This window comes from Micrasema longulum, unplaced genomic scaffold (genome assembly GCF_059751315.1).
Source record: "Micrasema longulum isolate JH-2025_06_02 unplaced genomic scaffold, ASM5975131v1 h1tg001806l, whole genome shotgun sequence".
NCBI lineage: Eukaryota > Metazoa > Arthropoda > Insecta > Trichoptera > Brachycentridae > Micrasema > Micrasema longulum.
In genome coordinates this window covers 66,921-91,727 of record NW_028278980.1, presented here as the reverse complement: position 1 = coordinate 91,727, position 24,807 = coordinate 66,921, and the positions used below count along the sequence as shown (strand labels likewise).

Below are 24,807 nucleotides of genomic sequence, written 5' to 3'. Positions count from 1 at the left end.
TATGCGTTAATAGGGTATTGTTCGAGTATTGTACTAATAATAGAATCCTTTAGTACTTCAACTTTCTTACTGCGTTGTTGTGGTTGTTTAATTAGGTTTCAAGATCCATTACTGAGGGCTGAGGGAACCAGCAATGGTGACTTACGATGGAACCTTTTAGTCCAGAACAACACCCATCTGCTCCTGCAAGGACGCAGGAGAGTTGGGATGACCGAACTATTACGAGCAACTTCCCGTAAATGCCGATGCTACAAATCACGTGGTACTAGCTAGGCAGCGTGGCCGTATTGTGTTGCGCAACAACCACACGACGATGCAGTAACAACTTTGAAAAACTGAAGGTTTCTATTATTGATAAAATACTCTTAACAATATAAAATATTTGTTTTTTTAATTCATTCCGATGTTGTAGTTACTGTTACATTAGGGCAGTCATTCCCAAAGTGGTCTGTATCGACTATCGACTCCCAGGGGTCCACGACGACCTGCAAGGTGTCCATGGCAGTGAAAAAAAAGTTGGGGGCCAAAAAGATGTAAATGGGGGTCTATGAGATGGAAATGGGCGTCCACAAGGGCGGATCAAGACCATATAAATATTCTAATCTATAAATCATCAAATTCCTATCAAATCTTAAATGCGTTTATTTTTTTTTGTATTTTTTTTATGTAAAAATTTGACTAGATTTTGTGTCATTTTAATTAATCATCATCATCATTCCCTTTCCACACCTAATGGTATGGTGCATAGGGCACTGCATTGGTACACCAATCGTAGCGTATCTTGATCATTTTTTGTTACATGAAGGTAAGGGGATCAGTCTTGCGCTTCAGGTACTAGTCCAGGAACTATGAAATATTCTGGTCTGAAAACACCCTTTTAAATAAATATTTCATATCAACCATGTCGGGAATCGAGCCTGAGACCTCTCGCATGATAGGCAAACGCGCTGACCGTTACACCACGAGGCCGACAAGTTAGGTTTCAATTAATACAACTGTAAAACTAAACTTTTTTTTCTTAATTTTCCGCTGTACTGTTAACTCTATGAAAATGTCTGTAGCTCTGCGTCAGCTTCAAAAACACATTTCAAGTTGATGAATTTCTAAAAAAAAAATTATTGAAAGAAAGAAAAAAATAACAAAAAAATAATTACCAGATAACTATATAAAAAATACTGTTACCAACAACTTAAACCACATTAAAAAACTTAATATGCTATATACTAATTTAAAATATAATAATTACGTCATAAAATGGGCACTTAAGTTTTGTGATCCTGTGATTGTTATTAAAATAAATAATTGATCATAAAAATACCAAAAATAAAACTTATTTTGTTTCTCGTAAAATGTATAGTCTAGTTTTAAAAATGAAAATGTCTGCTTTATGTCTGAGAGGCCTGAGACGTTAATTAAGTGCTTATTCTCCCCATCATTTATGTAATTTTGGCAATATTAGATACGTGTAGCTCTAAAAAAATCGATAGAAAATGTTCTATTTTGAGGCTTCCTCCCGCCAAATTTTTAAATGCGCTATCTTTCAAAATCACTTAGTGAGTTCTTATCAAAAGTGGGACAAACTTATGCCTAAACGGTTACACAGAAAGAGAAAGCTGATCTCTCGTCAGGTGTGATAGATAGATTAACCAATCGTGTGCGAGAGTGGTGAAAAGCGAACGAAGCGCGAGTAATCATGTGCTTTTTGCTTGAGTCTTGTGTTGCGCATAACCGATTGATGGAATAATCGACATATTTATAATCGGTTGTGAAAATAAACGATAAAAATAATAATCGTTTAGTGAAAATTTAAAAATCAAAGTCGTCCTTCAGAAATTCATTATTTCGACGAATGAATCATGTCCCATCAATTTAATCCCGGTTAGTGAAGAATCCTCTTCCCTCAACCCAATGAAGTGCCTGTTATTTATTTCTGGATTACCTTCTTTCAGCACTTAGACTACCAGATTACAAGGAGCTTCTTCAGGCTTTTCTCTTTCAGCAACGAGCAACTTTTTCGCGTATGTGGGCACTGCCAAGGAGACTTATATCAACAAATGCGGTATGTGGTGGGCAAGCTATTGAAAATACAGTTAAAAACTACACAAATTCTTAGGATATTTTTTTTAATCTTTCAGTCACCACATATCGAATTGGTAGGATTTCATCATATCTTTCGTTTTCTAGAACTTAGTGTTTCTAGGTCTGCATTCATAATTCACTTACGTTACATTCCTACGTGTTTTTTTTCAATTTTCATTTTTTTTTCTCTTTTATACTTAAAAGTAACCTTATTTAAAAAAAAAAACATATCATTTTTTATTTTAAAACCAGTTTCTTTAGTTTTCACACTTTAGTATTATTTTTATCAATTAAATTTTTACAACACATTGCATACTGTCAACAGTTAAATCGGTAGTCAGATGGCAGAAGGGACCATCTGTAATTTTCAAAAATGTTCAGGAGAGCTGAAAAACGTCTCAATTTCAAGACTTTAACCCACAAACTTAAATATTTTAGTGTTGCTTTTCAATAATAAATAATCATTCTAAATGACGCTGATTTTTTGTTTTTTTTTTCTGCGTGTATTTACTGAAATATTAATTAAAACTTTTGAAAACTTAAACATAGACAAAAATACAGATGGTCCCTTCTGCCATCTGACTACCGAAATATACAATTGTACAAAAGTGTTTTGTAACAAAAACAAAAAGCCGATGTATCTGCGGTTGAAGTTTTGAGCACCCAGTATAATTATTAATATACCACACCTTCATTCACTGTCAAAATCTGTTCTCTGCTACTTTTATGGCGTAGTTGACTTTATGTTAAAGGGCTGTTCATAAAACCTTTGTCTATGTAAAAAAAAATCGATATTTTTAAAAAACGACACATATATCCGGTATCTACTCGCGTCATCAATAATAATAAAGGGTAAAGAGTCTTGAAATATTGTAAATATCTCGTATGTTATTTATCTATGTACGAGTATGTATGTCCAGTTGTCTGTTATTGCTTTTTTAAATAAATTAATGTCAATTTCCTGTTTTCGGATATAATCGAATAATTCCGTTATCCGTTGTGGATGTGGAAATAACCGAACGTCAAATTATGAAATTTTTATCTGCACATTACTACTTTTGTCAGGATCTTGCGTTTTGCCGATAATGTTTACGTTTTCCTGATATATTTCTAGTCGGAATAATCTAGTCAATTTCCGTATATTGTAAACAGAATCCTATGTGAAAACCTGGAGATTTCATTACGAGTATCTGCTTTATAAGAAACGGCGGCGCGCTGACGTTTTAAAGGTAATGAATCCTTTTTATGTACAACGTAACCTAATTTTCGTTCTACTGTCAATGTCAAAATGTAAATTGAAAAATAATTTATATAATATTTTGTGTGTTTGCATTCGTAATATTTATTTACGAAATATATCAAGTAATGAAAACCCGCTGTAATTAAACGGGGGCAGGTTACCTATTTAATCTGCGTTCTTGAAAATGTATGTTTTTAATCAATAATAAAAATGATTTATAAGTGATTCCTATATTCTACTACATTTTTGTGGTAATAGATTTATCTGGATTGGGTGTAATCTGCCTAACTAGGAACAACCTATTTTAAGGCAGACATTTTTATAAGTAGTGTAAAATAATCGTGACTACCCACTTTGTCCCATTTATTGTAAGTTTATGTTTTTGTTTTGTACTGCAAAAACATGTATAAGTCTTTCGCCTCAAACTGCATACAAACTACTACAAGGTACCTCTTGAAATTCAGACTTTGCCAGCAATTTTTTTTTAAGATTTTGTCAAGCACAGGCTGTTTGGAAAGAGCTACTGTAGAGTCGAAGAATATTTGCGAGACAAGACAGTTTGGCATTAGATTATTGTTTATTGATTTTAGTTTGTTGATTGAAATTTATTAGTTGGTTAGGTTTAATATATTAATTGCTACATTAATTTAAATAGTTTTTCGGATTCACGCTGTCCATTTAGTTACCACAACCTGGTTTTGAAACTAAATATGTTTATATTAACATTAAAAAAAAACAATTCTTGTGTACTAAAGGAGAGTGACGATGTCTTACAATAATGTGTTTTCTTTTTTTATTCATAAATATTTTTAATATAAATTACAACAAAATATGCAGTGTTTTCAACAAGTTCCCCATGAAAAAAAAATATAAATATAATTTTTGACTTCTTTCTTAAGTATGTTGTATTCCTGACTGTATTTTTGCTAATTTTCTTCATTTCTTTAAAGAAAAATATTCCTCTGTAAGTATAATGATGTTGTCCTATTATTGTTTTTAATTTTGGAATTAAGATTCTAGGTTTCATACTTACATTTCGTGACGTAGAAACATTATTATTGTATTTGTGCAATGAGGAAGTTCAGTGATACAAGAAATCGAATATGAAAATGTTTTCTTACGCGCCGTAAAAATTAGAACATTTAATTTAACAGCCAAGTTTCTTAAAAATGCATGAAAAAAATAATAAATATGATTGAAATAAAAACAAACTACTTTGAAACGTCACTAGTTCTTCTAAATCAGTGATCTTTAACTGGGGCGCCAGCGCCCGTTTGTTTGAAGTTCTGGCGGGGCGTTTTAAAATATTTAGCAATATTAGTCAATATAGAAAAATAAGTTCAATATCATGTTCAAAATATCACCTATGATTGAAAGTTTTGTACCGTCCGAGGCTGGTAATCCATTTTTATCAGACGTAGAATGTGTCAGTTCCTATTTCAAAGAGCAGTTTATTGACTTACAAAATGACTGCGAAACCAAAATAGTATTTAATCAATGTAATTATAATGCTTTTTGGGTTCGTTTTCGCTATCCATACCCTCTTATGTAGAAAGAAGTGAAATTACACATCAAAGCATTTCCATCTTCCTATTTACTAGAGGTTTTTTTTTTTTTTTAAATTTCATAAAAATAAATATTTGCGTTCTTATGATTTACCCAAATATTTAATTTTGAGGGCCATTTTCAACGAGTTGTAAAAAACTCACTATTAGAAAATGGGAATCAAGTTGGGGTAGAGTGGGATTCGGACCACGGACCTTCGAGCCACAAGTCCGAGACACTAGCCAAGGGACCATAACCCGATCAATATCAACCCGGTTTTAGTGGAGTAATGCATACATTGAAAAAATCTCAAAATTGATTGAGATCATATTTGACTAAACTTGAACCTAATATTACGAAATTGGCGCAATCACATGAGGCTTAAGGATATCATTGACTTTTTTAAAGTTTTTAAAGAAAAAATTCATACATAATTAAGAAATAAATCATATGAGGACCGCTTAAGGGAGCTTGGGTTAAGTTCACTGGAAGAGCGGAGGCAGCGTGGTGACTAGATTGAAACTTTCAAAATCTTAACTGAGCAATATAATGTACCCAAGTTGAAATCAATGTTCACTATGAATGAAAACCGCCATCTCAGAGGTCATTCATTGAAACTTAACACTACCTCCTTCTCATTCAACCCCGGGAAGAACTTCCTGACAGACCGAGTTGTGGAGAAATGGAATGGCCTTCCCGAGAAAGTGATTGGTGCTAGTTCAGTTAATGTGTTCAAAAACTGCCTAGATGCACACATCAATTTATAATGTTTAATAACCATATACATTTGATATACACACATCAGCTTAATAGTTGCTGGTGTATTATTAATAATAATGAAAATATTATTTTTAAAAATATTATTAAATGTACTTTTTTTATATTAATATGACACAAAAGGGAATAAATGCATAATGTTTATATGTATATTGTGTTAAGAAAAAAAGGTGAAAAAAACTTTACACGTCATATGCGGAGTCATTTCAAAATAACAAACTTTAAAAAATCGTTGCGCTGATAATACAACACATAAAATAATTTTGGCTTAGATTAATAATCTATTAACAAATATATATATTTTTTAAACTACTCAACTTCCCCATTATGTTGAATGGGACATTTATTAATGATGTTTGTTCTCTTCTAGATGGGAAACGCCAGCAAGAAATTAGCAGAAAAATGCACTATTTTGTCCCGAGATGAGCAGCCCGTTGTGGCGCACTCTTTCAAAACAGTCAGTAAAAACTCGGATAAAATAAAGGAAGAAGATCTCTTCGTGAGTAGCTCATTTTGTACAATGCTTCATTTCATCGAACTGACAATAACTACTGTAACACCCGCTTTAGTCGTCATACATTCTTCGCATATTTGCTACTCTTACAACATTATAACTTATTATCGATACCAGTAGCTCGATCACAAGTAATTATCGACGTGCTGATAAGCGATGTGATTACAATTTCTCACCATGGTTGTTTATCATATTCGCGATCACAGTGGAACATCCGTGAACACCTAATATTAAATGACAAAATATTTACGTTTTTTTATTGAAATTGAAATTTTTTTCACATAAGCATTCTTCTAAACAATTTTTTTTAATTCCCGCCAAACTGCAAAAGCAGTTTTTTTGCAGGGATTTCTCTCTTTAAACATTTTGGTAACACAATATAATAATGTTTACATAAAATATAAAAAAATCTTAAATATATCAATGAAATAAAAGTTTAAAAAAATTAAATACAAGTAAATCAAGTCTTTTTTGATAACGAAATAAATAAAAAATAAAAAATAAAAAACAAACACTTTTTTTGACACTGTTTTAAATTGTTTGGTTTCCCCATTTTTTTATTTTTGTTTTTTTACACACTAAACTTAGAATTTAAGAAAAAGATTTTTAAAACCAATTTTAGTTTGTTTTTATTTAATTCACTATTCTTTATTTTGTCTGGGAGTCTCTTTACTATGCGAGGGAGTATATTCGCCCTGGTCCTCTCTCCATACGCATTTATAGCTCTTCTTTCTATGAAATTTCCTCTCACTTTTTGGCGCGTTTCATGCTTATGTGATATTGGCGTTTTGTAGAAATCCATGAAGTCCTCTGTTATCAGGCGATAGTATATCATATTCTGTACCGTCAAAACTTTACACATCGGGAAAAGATTTTCGTAGTCATTTTGACAAGTTATCATGTTGGTTTTACTTGCTAACATTTTAAGGAATCTAATTTGTAATTTTTTTATCCTATTTGTATACGTTGTAAATGTTAGCCCGTAACAACTCACTCCATGTGATATAATTGACTCAACCAGCGCATGGTATAAACAGTACAGGGTGGCCCGCGGAACACAGAATTTCAAATGATTAAATTTTATAAGTACCGCTTTTAGTTTTTGGCAAACAGTTTCTACATGTAATTTCCAATGAAAATTATTTTCGATAGTTAAGCCTAGATATGTATATTTTTTGACCATTTCTATCGTTTGACAGGCACAAGGTGATTTTTTCAAATGGAGATATTCATAATCGTGACCTTTAACATTAAGTATCAGAGTCACCGCCTTGAACATTAAGTATGCGACGTATAACCCTGCTGTGCAATCACATATTTGAATTTCACCGGTGTCAATATGGAAAATCCTAAACGCCCAAAACAGCTTCACAGGTTCGCGGTCTCACTTACGCGTTTAGCCGGCGGTTCATATGCCAAATGTCAAAAAAAGCAGTTGCCATAGTAATTGTAATTTAATTTTCACTTTTTTGTAATAGATAATCCTTACTATTTTGCAAATACAATATATTGTATTATTTTTCATAGTAAACGCCGATTTTTGCCAATGAACTGTATTTATTTACAAGGAAAACAAAAAACAAACTGACACGAGCGTTGACTTATGACTGCGCTAACTTAAGCATGCTCACTATTGTTCATTGTGACCACTCAAATGCTTAGCATTTTTTTAAGCAAGTAGATAGTTATTTGTGATTGAGCTACAGACCAGCAACAAAACACTTCGAAAATCCCTTAATTTTAATGGATCATTTAGTTTATTTTTTAATAGATTGAGCTTTTCTACTAAAATTTCTTGATAGAACTGCATTTTAATTATGATAATAAAAATATTAGCATAGTTTTGTTCCACTTTTACTTATAATTTTTACCAGGGACCGGGTTTCGTCATGACCGACATCATCCAGTCTGACGATGTCGGTTTAGACAAAACCCAGTCACTGGTAAAAATCATAGGTAACAGTGGAATAAAACTATATACGTGTTTTTATTATTATAATTATTTTTTAAGTTGAGTAACTCATAATTTAGTAAAAATAAAAAATGGTATTAAAACATTTATTTATTTATTTTATTAATTTATTGCATATATAAGTATAAATATTTACTACCAGGGAATCTATATAAAGTTAGTGAATAGAAAATGAATGCGGAGCGCCCTCTGGTTAGGATAGTCTCCATCTAATATAGCTCAGCCTGTTCTTAGATGGAGATTTTTTATCTTTTAAAGAGTAAGTAGTATTTATGACTTATTTAGTATTTTATTTTTTTATTTTTATTCATATTTTTTCTCTTACAAACTACAATTAATAATAAAAATAATGTGACCTTCACATTATTAACATATCACATAAAATAGTGAGTGGAAAACACTCGTCCAGGGTTCTGGTTCTATTTCACACACAGAACTGTATTCTTCACCTGCCCGGACTTAGTATAGTTAAAAAAATAAACTATATATTTTTTTGTTTTATTTTACATTAAAATGCGTTTTTACACTTTTAACATTTCCATTCTTTTTAAAATTATTTTTTATACATAACTAAAATCCCTCTTTAAATTAAATTAAAATTATAAAATTTAGCAGCACATCACAAAAGGTTAAAAATGTACCACCTTTTTCTTACAAAAAAGCGATGTAATGATGGATTCCATTGCGTGTTTATAATCTCTCAATATATTGATTGTGTACCATATCTTATCTAGAATATTCTAATACTGTTGCTTTTTCATAATTGCTTTTTTTATTATATGTATTTAGATTATGTTATGATATTATATGAAAAGTACGGGGAAAGAACGATCAGTCACCCCAAATTATGTCATCTAGTTTATTAGACGCTTAGCTTGCCTAGCCTGAATCATAAAAAAGGCTGATTACATACAGAATCTCGAAAAATTAGCTTTTATTTATCGGCGTAAAAGTTATTTGTGATCAAAGTCTACTCGGTAATATTTAAAAACAATCAGAGTCCTAAGACTTAGACAGTTCTTAAGTGTTCAAATTAACATCTAAATGTCATGTTGGCAGTACGCTTCAGTTAGTTTCTCTTCGAGTATGGTGGTAAATCAGTCAATAAATCTCGATTATACTGCTTCATTCATCATGTCTGGCAGTGAATGTACTATACACAATGTCATGCACATGGAAACTGATGAACTGAAGATGTCTTACAGCGAGCTTATTCTTGTTAAAAAGGTTTCGTACACTGATTAACAACATTTAAAACAATTTGTTCAAGAAATTCTTAGGATTAGTATAATAATCTGCCACAATTAAATTAAATGACTGATCATTTTCAGAAATTTTCAGTAAGACTTTGAGCATTAATTTAATATATGTTTTAGACTAAATGAAGAGAATCTTAAATATAATCGTGTTTTTTTTTAAATTTCATTACATTATCGTCTATCATGAACCCCCTAATAAATGTACAAAAATTAATACTGAGAGTGATGCTTCGATGTCCCCCCATTTTCCCATCTGAGACATTGTTTCAATTTATGAAGGTACTGGACATTAGGCAATTTAAAAAAAAAGAATCATTGATACATTTCTAGTCATGCGGTTAGAAGAGAAGATCCTAGCAGAATGCTCGTACGAGGTTTTCCTGTATTCGAATTATTTCATACCAAAACACATATGACTTTTGCTCAGAGGAATTTCTCTTTTGTGGCCCCAAAAGTGTTCAATGTCCTGGATAAATATATTATGTTCTCCAAATTGAAAGCCATTTTCGGGAGAAGTGTACAAATTTGCATTTGGACCATTGCAGGAGACTGCTGCAAGATATTGCATAGATTTTTATACAGTTAAGCGTGTTGTACAGATGTTATTGAAATATTTGTTTATGTAGTAATTTTAAATTAGTATATTTGCTACTGTTTAATAATATGTATGGTTCCACTTTCCATCATGTTGTATCCCAACTCAACACAGGGCTCTTGGCCTCATAGAGTTAGGGATACGTTATTATTTTTTTGTAATATAAATGTATTTGTATGAATAAATAAATAATGTTGCAATTAATAAATTCCATTATACAAATTTGTAAAGAAGAAAAAAAATGAGTTGAACAAGTCACTCAGATACCAAAATAATATTAAAATCCCTATATTCCACACAAGTCATGGTCAAAATAGCTTTGTCTTCAAAGGTATAAAAATTACAATTATCTCCCTAATGAACTAAAAACTATTAAAACTAATAAATCAGTAAATAAATTCAAGGTAAATTTAAAGAAATTTTTGTAACCCATGTAAAAACAGCATTCTATTTTAATTATTATCAATGTATTATTATTTTCTATTTTTCTTTTCATATTCCATAAGTTTTTTTTCTCATATACTCGTATATTCAAAATTATATAAATTCTAATACATAAATAACTATAATAAGCACAAGAGTTAGTTTCTTTTTTGGAGAGTTACAGTTATAACATTTACTAGATTTGGATTGAATAAAAAAAAAACATGTGCCATTTATGAAATATATTGATTAATAAAAAAAATAATTAGAAAAAGTAGGTACCTAAGTACTTGTTTGTGTTTGAATCCCAAAACATAAAGTAATTCATTTTCAAATATGGAATTCTTTTAGCAAATGTCAAACTCTGTTTAGGGGTGCCTACTAGTAATAGTTCTACATTATCTCTGCCTTTAGTTAGGAATGCAATTTTCAAAAATGTATCGAATGTCAGTTAATATTATTTTAGTATTACCAAAAATCCAGTAAAAAGAAATAAATGGATAGAAATTATAAGGAATTTAAGGAAATAATCTGATTGGGATCCATAAAAAGCGAATGTTGTTTGTAAACATTCAAAAACAAACTTTTTTATACACTAAACACAACATCCTTCCATTTTTTTGTATGTGCATTCTCGACTAATGCAACCCTAGTGAGCGATTAAAAAAACATTTACGCTCCTAACTTTTTTTTTACTTAATAAATTGGAGATTTTAAGAGCTATAAACTGGCTCGTGGCAAAGATGTACATTTAGCTAAATACCGGATGTAAATCGGTCCAGTAGTTATTCAGTTCATCGAGGACACACATACGAACATTGCCTTTTATATAGATTATATTTTTTTTTAATTAAAAATTATTCTTCATTTTCTTCTTACTCTCCTCAAGTGTTGATCATTCTTTCCCTGGAGTCGACATACCCCTTCAGTACAGTTTCAACACAATGTTTTAGGATATTGCACAAGAGAAAATAGTATAATGATGACTTGCTGTGATTTTATTGATAAGTGTAATAAAACACTCAAGTATCATATTTATTACAGATTAATGTTATTTGTTTTGACGATGGGTTGATCCATAGACACAGATACTCAAATCATTCAGTTAATGATATAAAATATTTAACTTTCTGTTGGACTGTCCATTATTACCAAATAAGATCAACTTTCACATGCCAAATGACAGCACTAGAATCTGCCAATGAAGAAGTTCAGCTCTACGGAAACCTATTATTATTATTCGTTATAGGCAGGCAGCCTTTGCTGGTGCGCCTATATCACGTGTACTGCTTTTTGTCCAAGTTCTTATTCCTTCAAAAAAGCATCCAAACGGTTTTCGAACTGGTTGACTGGAATGGAATGGACAATTAGGCTTGGCAATTTATTCCAGTCTGAAACTAACATGCTGGAAAGGAAGTTTTCCTTGGAATTGAGGTGGAATTGGTGACGATAGAGCATCCAGTTATGACCCCGTAAATTTGTTAGATATAAAAAATGATTTCTTACGCGCGGTAGAAATTAGAGCATTAAATTGTGCTGCAAAATTTCTGGAGAAAGTATGAAAAAAAAAAAAAAAAGTATTTGAATAAAACCGGACTATTTATATGAATCAACCAAAGATAAGAGAGTTAAAGTTGTGGATAATTTATATAGTGCTATTTTTATGAAAATCTCCTCAAGGGCGCTGTACATTAAATATCCCAACATGTCTTGCAGCTACATAGCGCATGGACGGTTGGGATTCTAGTTCCTCGTTTCCAATTATAATATTGTTTAATAACAGATAGGACCTAGATTACAGGATGGATGGCACGAAACCTAGCCCCCATTTACATTTAAAAAAATGGAATTTTGGTATTTCTAAATATTTTTAAAGTACGCAAGCATGTTTAAGGCTCTCGGTAGGCACCTGCAGTGTATGGCTCAGCCAACTGTATCACCCCCGCTTGATGACAGCTGTTACCGGAGTTTGCTGCGTCTATTATCTTATTTCTTCATTCCTTACAAAGTCGAATGATACCTCTATTTGATTTATTTTAAAGAAACGAACAGTCGACAATGATATAATAACATAAAAAAAGATACGGTTTAAAGACAGACTAGCGAAGTTTCTAAATATTAAATTGTGGTACGATAAAAGGGTGCATTTATGTGTATTTGTATGAGAGTAAGTATAGATGTGTGTTTATGTGTTTTTGTGTGGGAGTAAGTGTTAAGGTGTGAGTAAGTGTGAGCATCATTAAATAGCAAGAAGGATCATATCCCAGCCAGAAAGAATGAGTCTTAATTTATTTTTAAATAAATTAACTCATTCTTAAGCAAGTTTTAATGGATGAAAAAAAAGTATTGTTAGAGCAAAAACGATAGAGGAAAGAGTGTTGGGCATAGATGGAATAAATACTTATTTCTTGTCACGCGAAAGGGGGACATTAAGATTAATTTTGGAGAGTAGGTTAAAAGAGTCTACTTTATTATTTAATAATTCATATAAATAGCATAATTCAGATACAGTGCGTCTATTTTCAAGGGTAAAAAATTCATTTTGTTTGGCAGATTGGCTGTAAGTACAAAGCATTTTATTGTTTTTATAATTTGTATATTACTAAAACTATAACGAATAATTAAAATCGCTTCTTTCGTATCGAAATTCTTATGCTCTATTAATAGATTGGGTAAGATAATTTCTCACATCAATTAATAATTTATGAACTGCGCTGAGCACTTCTCTCACTGTAAACTGTTTACTGAAAGAGAGTTATTTTGTGGGCGATGTTGTGTTGAATATTCAAATGCTTCGAAAGCTGGCTAACATCTGTTAGCACCCGAGTCATAAAGCACACCATTTGTTTTCATAAACAGATAGCCAATATTACAATGAAAATTTAATACTTCTTCACTGGATTCTTTGCACTCTGGAATATTTTTTATATAACATATCAACAAATCTAGAGCATTTTATGCAATCAAAAAGACAAATCTAATTATATTATATAAAATAACGATAACTTCAACTTGTTTGCCCGCAACGGTTTCATTGTGACCAACGTCACCAGACTATATTTGACTTATAATTAAGACCAGGGATGGTATTTTGAATCTTCACTACCCCCTAAAAAGTGATTAACCCATTGCACCACTAATAAAGATGACATAATTTGTTCATACAACACACTATTTAATTTTGACACTTTTTTATTACAATAACATTAAGACTAAATAATAAATAATTTTTTTTTTGGACCCCAACAGGCCAGGAGGCCCAATTACAGTGGTGAATTACATCACCGGACACCCTGGCTTGAGAAAAATCACATTTTATTTTTTGTGAGGAATCGAACCCGGAACCTTTTGTGTGTGAGTCAAGCGTCTTGACCACTACACCACGGAAGCCGCCTAATGTGAAATAAATTGGGATTATTACATTTTATTATGAAATCAGTACCCGAAATATACTTATTTATGTAATTTTTATGAATTAAGTTATCGTCATTCAGTTTTAATGTGAAAAAAATCACTTCAAAGACAAACCGGTGAATCGCCGGCTTCGTGAGTCAGTGACAAATTTACCTTGGCCGCCGATTCGCCGGCTTTGTGTTGCAATGGGTTAATTTACAGATTTAAATTTTTTGCATTCGATCACATTTTACTTCGTATCTGGCCACACTGATGATTAAATGTCAAATAAATATGAACACGTGAAATCAAACATGATGATTTTCATTAAGAACAATATTGCGTCCTTCAGCATTACTCAAAACACTTAATTACGTTGAATCGACCAAACTGCATTAGTTTTTTTCGGTTTTTTAACAATTTTATACATCATTTGTGGTTAGTAGACAGAACGTTCCTATATTGATTTATTATTTATGTAAAACATTTTTTTTTCTCTCATTGAATACATTTTTGTTATTTTCTTAGGTTAACATTTTCTTTTATTTCTTTCTTATTTTATATACATTTTTTGGATCTTAATTTTAATAGGTACTTTTAATTTTCTTATTATTTTATTTTTTTTAGATATGAATTGAAATTTTCTATTTACTTTGTTTTATTTTTTATCTTGTTTTGATTACATTTATGAGCACACACTATTTTTATATGTGTTTGATTTTTTTTTCTTTTATTTAAAATATTTTCAAGTAAATTGCTATTCTTTAATTTTAATTATATTATTTTACTCTATTTTCTTACTTAAAAAAAATCTTTAAACTGATTTTTATGTTTATTATTTTATACGTATACAGTATTATGTCTCTACTCTTTTTATTTGATTATTAATTAAAACTAATGTCTGAGCAACCAATGACAAACTATTATTGAATAGTTTATTGGGACAAAATATATTTTAATACTTTGTTTTCTTTATAATGTATTATTATTGTAATCACGTGTCGTCAATCTGTACTCTTCGACATTCCTAACTCAATGACTAATTATTTAAAAAATAGCACTCTACGAAGAATACAGATTACCTATAATGACAGTTTTAGTGACATCGATATATTACATTGTAAATACCATATTTTTATCAGATCTGTTAAAGACATTTTTAATTTATCTCCTGCTTGACTTTTAACTTTTAATTTGATTTTTAATTTTATTTTTCAATTTTAACTTTTTAATTTTAATTCTTAATTTTAACTTTTAATTTAAACTTTTAACTTAATTTTAATTTAAACTTTTCTTTTAAATTTTAACTTTTACTTTTGATTTTAATTTTAACTTTTGATTTCAACTCTTAATTTATACTTACTTACATCTACTACCTGCATCTAATAATTTGTTGTGATTTTTTACAAATAAATTTAAATGTTCATGGAAGCAGAGAGAGAGGGAGGAAAGTAGAGTAGCTATACAATGTCTTCTCCTTTTTATGTACTTTTTATGTAATATTTTTATTTTTACTTTTTTAGAATTCAATTATTTTTCCCCTCTCCTCCTGCATTCATAATAAATTAGTGTGAAATCTGTAATTGGTCTTACTTTTTTTAATTGTTCTTTTGTACCTTGTTTTATATAAAGACTGTATGATTTCATTAATAAATAAATATTTTATTGAATAAAGACTCTATGAAAAAAAAGGCGTTTAATCATCAGTGTGGCCATTATATGAAGCAAAGTGTCGTCGCATTTAATAAAATAAAATCCCCAAATCAACCACTCTCTAGGGAGTAGAGAAGATTCACAATATCACCACAGATTTGTCTGTAATACAGTTAGCATTTTTGCTTGCATTTGCATAAAATTCTAAAAATATGATTTTGTTTCTAGAAAATGTGGGGAAGCTATATGGATCCCAGACTACCCAAGTTCTTATCTAACTTCCTATTCGGCTACGGCAGCGGTAAGAAAAACATTGTTGAGTTTCAGAGGTTCGCAGAACTGTATGTCTACTGTGTCAGAGGTTTGTCATTCTTATTAACCCTTTTAACTCGGTTGTTCATTCAAATATATACTCATTTTAAGATTGACATCCATTAAAATATACACTCATTTTAATTTTAACATTCTTTCAAATAAACACTTATTTCAAGGTTGATATCCATTCAAACATACACTTATTTTAAGATCAATATTTGTTCAAATAAACACTTATGTTAAGATTAAAGTCTATTCACGTATACACTTATTTTAGGATTAATATCCGTTCAAATATACAATAGTTTTATTTTTTATTTTTTTTTATTTTTGCACCACAACAGGCCAGGAGGCCCAATTACAGCGGTGAATTACATCACAGAACACCCAGGCTTGAGAAAAATCACATTTAATTTTTGTGTTCTCACCGGGAATCGAACCCGGAACCTTCCGTCTGTGAGTCAAGCGTCTTGACCACTACACCACCGAGACCGCCAATTATGATTAATATTTGTTCAAATACACACTAGTTTTCAGATAAATATCCATTCAAGTATACACCAACTTTCAGATTAATAACCATTTAAATATACACTAATTTTAAGATTAATATTTGCTCAAATAAACACTTATTTTAAGATTAAAATTCATTCAAAAATACACTAATTTTAAGATTAATATTTGTTCAAATATTAACTAATTTTCAGATTAATATCCATTCAAATATACACTAATTTTAAGCTTAATATTCATTATAATATATACTTATTTTAAGATTAATATCCATTTAAACATACACAAATTTTAAGATTAGTTTACTCCTGTACCTGCCGAAATTAAAATATTGCAAGTTTATTTTTTAATTAGTGGTATCACTAAACATGTATTTATTTTTTTCTACTTAAGTTGGTAGCCGGCATTACACAGATAAGTTCGTTAATTGTTTGTTTTGTGAGTGAAATTCTAAATGATATTTAAAGCAAGTTTTAAATGTATTTCATTAAAATTAAAGTAATATTGTCAAATAAAGACACTAGTCACGGGACCACAACCTGATCCAATTTATATTGTAAAACTTACGATAATTATATTTCAGGTACACTGGATGAAAGAGTAATGGCTCTTTATAATTCTCTGGGCAGTGATTTTCACGACGACTCTAAACTTCCATACGAACTCCTGAATGAGGTAACGATATACATATTTATATATTATCGGGTATGATGATGATTTTGATGTAAGTTTGAATACACTGACTGTACATTCCTTTAATCTGAGTAATATCCAAAGTGGCTCTTGGAATCCGACTATGTGTGTAACTGACTGGAGTCACATACAGCCTAGCTATATCTCTATCAGCTGAAAGTAGGGTTGCCAACTCCATCAACCGGAAATCCTGGAGATAAAATAAAAATAAAAACTAACATCAAATATTTATAATTGCGCAACTTTTAATCCCCATTCATTTTTGGCTAATTGCTATCCTACTCTTACAACATAGTTACGTATTCATAACTCCTCTAACATGTGCAGTAAGTTTGCGTACACTCGTATTCGCACGAGATGCTCTTCCGACATCTATCAGCCACCCCATGCCCCGCGAGACCCCTAAATTTGTCATCCCCCTTAATTTTGGCCTTTATAAGGCACCTAAGGAACTGGCTTTAAGTGTTTTATAAAGGAGAATTTTACTATACACAAGCGGACCCGACAGACGTTGTCCTGCCCGAACGTTGGCTTGCCTGCTATTACCTTGGAAAAATACTTGATAAGTAGGTACCTAGGTACTTGTTTATGATTGAATTCAAAAACTTAAAATTATTAATTTTCAAATGCTGAATTTAAGTAGGTGCATAGGTTGAATTCCAAAACACAAAATAATTCATTTTTAAATACAGAACTATTTTTGCAAATGTCAAACTCGGCTCTTCTCACCAACAGGGATGCACTTTATTCATGAATGCGATTTTCAAAAATGTGTTGAATGTCAGTTAATATTATTTTAGTTTTACCAAAAATCCAGTAAAAATAAATAAATGGGTAGAAATTGTAAGGAATTTAAGGAAAGAATCTGATTAAGATCCACAAAAAACAAATGCTGTTTGTAAACATTCAAAAACAAACTTTTTTTATCCACTAAAAACAACATCTTTTCAGTTTTTTGTAAACGCATTTTCCTCGAATGCAACCCTGGTAGATCGATGAATAAAACATTTATGCTCCTTACTTATTTTTTACATATTAAATTGAAGATTTTAATATCTACGAACACGCGCAGCGCAAAGGTCTACATTTAGCTGAAAACTGCATATAAATCGGTTAAGCGGCCTAGGAGGAGTTCAGTGGCATCACACATACAGAAGAATTATATTTATATATAAAGATAATTAGGACATTGGTGCTCGCAAGCCATAATTTGTGATGTGCTGATCAAGGAACAGCACATCATTATTTCACAACTGGCGGACAGGAACATCAAATTTGTTCAAACTTTTGTGCAATTTGTTCCAGCAAAGACGGTTCATGAATCAAGCATTTAACAAACTGAATATGAATATGGAGTCAATGTTATTTCTACGTTCTTGTAGACTCGAGCTCTTGAAGCCAATCATCTGTTCTATTTTTCTTAGACGGTGTTGCACCAATTCAGTATGATTTATCCGGCCCACATAAAAGGGAGACCGGATCATGGAGGTATTTTTTGTGTAAATAATGTGTGGTTAATATTTACAGTTCTGTGAAAGCGTAGTGGCCACATACATGATGCTGCAGAAGCGGGAAGCCTGCTCGCAGTTCGCTGGCTGGTCAGCCAAGGGATTCACAGTACAGAAGAAACAGATACAGGCTCTAGCTGAAGGACTTTTGGCTGAGCTCAATACACACCCCAACCACGTATCTGTGGAATATAAATCCTTAGCAGATTGGTAATATTTTTTATACATATATATAAATAAAAGATATAGAATAAGAAAGTGTATATATATTTTTATAAGACTTAAAAATATCCTTAAAATTGAACAATTGAAAACCGTGTATTATTCCATTGTACAATATTTACCACATTATGCTAATATTGGTTGGGGAGGTTCCTACACAAATATTATAAACTCGGTAAAAATAGTACAAAGATTAATAATTAAAGTGATTTAAAAAAAGCATCAACATTCCCAAGAAAATAACTATTTCAAATTTTTGATGTTCCATCAATTGACAAAATATATTTAAAATAAAATATTTTTACAAATCTATAAAGAGAATAAAAAAAATCTATACATTAAGTTATTCACGTAGACGCCAATGTTATATTAATATGTCAAAATTTAATACTAAATATTTTGAAAAAAGTTATGTATATCAGAGAATAAATTTCTATAACAATTTTCCCGACGAAATAAAAATTGTCAATGTCTTTACAAAATTCAAACTAAAGGTAAAAATATTTGTTTATCAACCTCCTTAATTAAATGTTGCTTTTTAACATTTTAATCATATTTAAGTTTCTTATTTTAATATTAAGGAAATATGTTTTTTTTTTTAATTCGCAATGTTTTTATGTATATATGTTATGTTTTTATGTTATATTAAATAAATAAAAAAATGTAAATGGTAATTTTGTGTGCTGTAAGGGAAAAAGTTTAAATTGTTCATGAAATGAAAGACAAAGTTGAATATAAATTGTGTTTCTTATGGACTTGTTCTCAGCTTTTTGACAAAATACCAGACCAAATTGATGCCCCGTCTACCTTATTCACCGGATTTAGCACCTGGGACTTTTTCCTGTTCGCAAAAATGAAGAGAACTATGAAAAAATGTTACTAATGTAGTCAGGTGTTGCCTAATAGGTGAAATGGTTCATCAAGATGAATCTTACCCACATCAATAAAGGTTTCAGCTCTTTAACTTTACAAAAATCAACGAGTGGAAGAATTCAAGAAATATTGATGTTCAGTCATAGGCAGTACAGTGAGATAGAGACATACTCAAAACAATATTTTGATTGAATTTTTTTTTGTTAATTTTTATGTAAATGCCTAGACATCCATTTTCCCTTTTTAAGTGTTCTCCATCTCTGTTGTAATATGTGATTGAAATTAACATGTAATTAATTATATTTTAGGTTGCAACATAATATACTCCTTAAGAGAATTATAGAACAAGTATTCAAGAGTCTGTACCACTTAGTGAAGACACCTCGACCAGTAGAAGAAGAATGTCAAAAAACTAGTCTCGTTCCTATGCCAGTTGGTAAGTCACTTTTTTCAAAAACACTACTGCTATCACGCCTTTTCCCCGTAGGGACAGGTAGAGAAGTTGGAAACGCCACATTTGCCTATCCTGACATACATTCCCAGCTTTTTCCACATTGCGTCTGCTTTTGAAGTGATCAGACTTGCGATTATATTTTATCTATTATTATATTATAGTCTTATACTTTATTTGTTGGCACTCTGTTATCAGGACTGACATATATGCCCGACTACCCTGCCATTATTGACCTCTGTCAGCTGGTGTACGTGGCTGGCCATCTTCCCACCGACATGCAGAAGGATTGGAGATTTCTGTTCTCCAGTAATATCCATGGGGAATCTTTTTCAACACTTCTTGGTGAGTTATCTTGACGTATCCCTGCTGAATTTTTTTCAATTGTCACATTAACACGATTCACATCTCTTCGCACCTCAATCTAGGTAGCATGGGCGAATCATCCATATAAGTGATTTTGCCCAGCTTGTCTTGACTATTGATAATAATGTTTTATAGTAACTGTATTTATCATCATTACTCCGCTTTCTGCACCCAGTCGTGCATATGGGACTGCATTGGTAAATCAAATGCGGCGTATTTTGACCATCTGGTTCATGAAGGTAAGGTGATCAGTCGTACGCTTCAGATGCCAGCCCAGGAATAGTTAAATATTTCAGTTCATTTCAACTCTGCCAGGAATCAAACCCAGGACCTCAATAATGGGGCAAATGTACCAACCACTACAAAATGAGACGGACTTATATCTCCCCAATTTCCTTATTCAGGATTTTTACCTGAGAGCATCCCGTCGAATACCTTTGTCCAGGGTTCTGGTTTTGGTATTTCACACACACAACTGTATTCTTCACCCATCTGGATACAAATATTTATAGAAAGACAAATAAAATCATTGTTATTTATTATTCATTATGCATCACCTCTGCCATTTGTATTTTCTTTTTAAAATATATGTATTGATAAAGCGCGTCCAGCACGTTCCCAATTGACGAAAGAACTAGTCGACTATTCCAGCTAATTTCTCCGTACAAAAAAGTACCCTTTATTTTACATCTTCAACCCAGTTGCGGTTATGTAAATCTAGAGGAAAAATGATTAAATATATTTATTTTATGTTCAAGGGAGAATCATGAATCAAGGTCCTTCAGTAATCATAGTAGAAGACAACAATGGTCATATATTTGGTGGATTTGCTTCGAACTGTTGGTCGCTGGGACCTAACTTTACCGGTACGTATTCATTCACTGAAACAATCTTATTTTTATTTTTCAAAGTGGGAGTCATTGCCATGTAAGCTCCTGACGTCACTGCGACCTGTGCCCTGGGCGGGCTCTAGTGATAACCCTCACTTGATTTCGACTGAGCTTTATTATAGTCCTTAAAATATAGCTTGATTAAAATGATAGCTGTCAAACTAATGTCATTAGTGATGGGAAATTACTGATCACTTATTAAATCGATTTTATTAGTTTTTTCATGCAATCATGAAACTCTGTTTCCGAAAATGTATATTAAAATGCAAAAACAAGCCTATTATAGTGTGTTTAACACAATAATTCACCAAAAAATAAGATATTTATACTTTTTTCATGAACAACATCAAATTAATTATTTTTTTATTCGATCAATTTACATTGATCAATTTGTCCCATCTCTAACATTTTTGCAAAATGATGTAACCTTGTAAGAACGTCGTTAATAATTAGGTTTGTTTTAGTTTTTTTTTTAGTTTTAAAGCTGATTTTATATATTTATGTTGATTTATGTTTTAAGCATTGTATTAAAAAAATAATTTAACACTCCAGATACAAATGATTTTTACATAGCAATGAAATACATATTATTAGTAAAAATAGTAAACAAAAAATCCCACAAAGGTATGGCCTGTTCGTGGGTATACAAGAAAATGTTAATGAATTTTTGCTCCTATAATAGACAGTTATAATATTTTGTGTAACATAAGAAAGAGAAAATAAAAATTCTGTAACCGATTATATGGTATTTTTTTTTATAGTAATTAAAAAAGGATATAAAAAAACATAAAAATATTTCTTGTTTTTAAAGGGCAACAAAATATATCATAGAAAAAAAGAGTTCATATCTTTAGTTTGAATCCAGGATAGTGCGTGTTTTTTAAAAGAAGGAAAATTTGGAATCAATAAAATATTATCAGTAAAAAAAGAGTTAAAAATTTTTTGGCCTATAAAATATGCATGTCTCTGTGCGAGCCTCGTTTTACAATGTGGTATTCCTAACACACGATTCCTTCGTTGACTTGATCTATTTGAAATACTTGTAAATAAATTTTGATTCTTAAATACATATTTTAAACATTGAAAACAATATATTTGTCTTATGTCTAAAAGTTTAGCTTCTTGGAACAATTGGAAAGAGGGAAAAGTGCGATTTTTGTGAAGCATTATTTTTTATATAAATTTTTGAACAGTTTCTAATGTTTCAATATGGTTGTTGTAAGTTATGATTTACTTATTTTTATTTTAGGCGATGACACAACATTCCTGTTCACCCTCGCCCCAAAGATGAGAATATTCCCCTCCACGGGCTATAATAACCACTACCAGTATCTCAACATGCACCAGCAGACTATGCCTAATGGACTGGTAATTATACTACAGTATTTCTTATTTTTGATGATAATGGAGCTCCACTAAAGAATGCGAAGGAGTTTGTCTACCTCGGGAGTAAGATCAACTGGGATGGTCGATCAAAGAGCGAGGATGACAGCCATGTACATCAGTCAAGACTTGCATTTAATAGAAAATCAAAAATAAAATAATCAAATAATGTAGACCTGAAACTACACAAGCCTCCTTGTCAAGACCTATGTATGGAGTGAGATAATATACGACTGCGAGATGTGGCGCCTATTCGGAAGAGACAAAAAGAGACTATAGGCTTTCAAGATGTGGTTCTATGTGATGAGGTTTTTAGTAGAATCGAAGGACGAAGGTATCTGCTTAAGACCATCTCTGAAAGACGTGCTAGATGGATTGGACACAGTATGTCTCGAGAGTCTCCTACATGAGTTAATAGAGGGGATTTCTGAGGGGACAAACTACGGTCCTCGCACTATCTCAAGGAATTATGCGCAGTTATGAGCTGCAGGTCATATGAAGACCTAAAGAGGGCCACATTGAACAGACCAGAGTGGCAGAGGAGATACAGAGCTTTGCTGTCAACCAATCCATCTTAGGATTGAAAAGAAATAAAGAGAGATGGTTATGGTTCTTTGGGATTTTTTTGTGACTACAAACATTCAAATTATTGACGTTTTTTGGCGGAAGTTGCCTGTAATTTATGTATATTTTTAAATGGATAACAGTTTAACAACTTTAATCTACTTAGTATGATAACCAATAACCGGCTTCATCGATAAAATAGTTACTTATTTACAAACTTGCATATTCGGTACTTACATATTTTTTCTCCTTTAGATGATGGGAGGGCAGTTTAACTTCTGCGGCCTCTGGTTAGACTCGGAGTACGGCATCGGTCACTCGTCGGAGAGTTGTACGACCTATAAATATTACACACAAATGTCCAAAGACAAGAACTTCCATTTCAAGAATCTGGAGGTGTGGGGAGTCGGGGACAAACCGTTGAGTGAAAATACGGTCAGTATCTCATTTTATTTTATGACGAGTATTACTCAGTTACCTAGTTATTTTATTGGAATGTCATAAATGGATTCCTGGTGCCAAATCGGAAAAACAAAGAGGAAAGTAGGCTGAATGCTGTCAAAATGTGAACTCTGTGTAGTAAAACTATGCACAGTAAGTGTACAAATGTCGAGATCCGCGCATTAAGTAAGGCTGAGACAAGTATTATCGACATAATAATGAGTGAATAAAGGAGTCCTACGTTGCTTTGGAAATGTAGAGCAAATGGACAGCGAAAGAACGGCTCAAAGGATTTATGATGCAAATGTTGATGGATGGAGAAAACGAGAAAGACATGGCATGAGCAAATTCAACAAACACTTGAAAATGGACATGTCAAAAGTCTGAACAATCGTTGAGCGTGCTAAGAAAACACATATGTAGAGGAAGCGAGCAATCTGTATGCAAAGGCAGACTAAAGTTGTGTTCTATCCTTTCTGCCTACCGGCATGGTGGTTTGTTTGTTTGTTTTCTTGCAGTATTTAGATTTCATTTTGTTTTCAGAATTAATTAAAAAAATATATATAGATGCTATTCTAGTTGCGAATTAAAAAAAATATGCTGTCCATTTGATTTGTAATATTTTTTCAACAGGGTGAACGAAGTGAAATGAGCATTCTCGATGGAAACTACGAATCCAAAGCCATGCTTCGTCTGGTCGGCAAAGAACAACATAGTGACGGTTTAAGAGAGGCTCCCATATTATAGAGTATAGAAGACTCGGAACAATTCGACTCGGATTGAAACGAGATTTGATTGGAAGGGAACCCTACTTCAGTGGAAAAGGTGATAGAGAAGCTATGGTGAAGACTTAAAATGAATTTGTTATGATTAAAGAATGGGAATGCTTAGTGATTGAAAAAATGTACACATCGATTCTCGAGTTCATTAGTCCTTCATCTACAAATTACAAAGTTATGTATAGTGAGAAAAGAAATAATTAATTGGTCATCTTAAAACTTATTTTGTTGGTTTGTGCCTGTACTATGCGCAGATCGTCCATAGATTGGATAGAATCGATGCTTCCCTAAGAAATTTACCGCACAATCAGTATCTATTTTTTTATCTATAAAATCAGCTGATTATTATCTTAAAAAAT

General features: G+C 31.6%; 1 protein-coding gene across 1 annotated transcript; it reads left to right on the top strand.

Moving 5' to 3' along the window:
* The first annotated feature begins 3,127 nt into the window (after positions 1 to 3,127).
* LOC148273903 (MTOR-associated protein MEAK7) lies at positions 3,128 to 24,572 on the top strand. Its single transcript, XM_088237980.1, has 11 exons — positions 3,128 to 3,308; positions 6,012 to 6,140; positions 15,679 to 15,811; positions 16,862 to 16,953; positions 18,499 to 18,689; positions 19,883 to 20,010; positions 20,224 to 20,370; positions 21,150 to 21,257; positions 22,531 to 22,649; positions 23,484 to 23,663; positions 24,303 to 24,572. The coding sequence occupies exons 2-11, from the start codon at positions 6,012 to 6,014 to the stop codon at positions 24,414 to 24,416; spliced, it is 1,341 nt and encodes a 446-aa protein (XP_088094106.1). The 5' UTR covers positions 3,128 to 3,308; the 3' UTR covers positions 24,417 to 24,572.
* Positions 24,573 to 24,807: the final 235 nt, after the last annotated feature.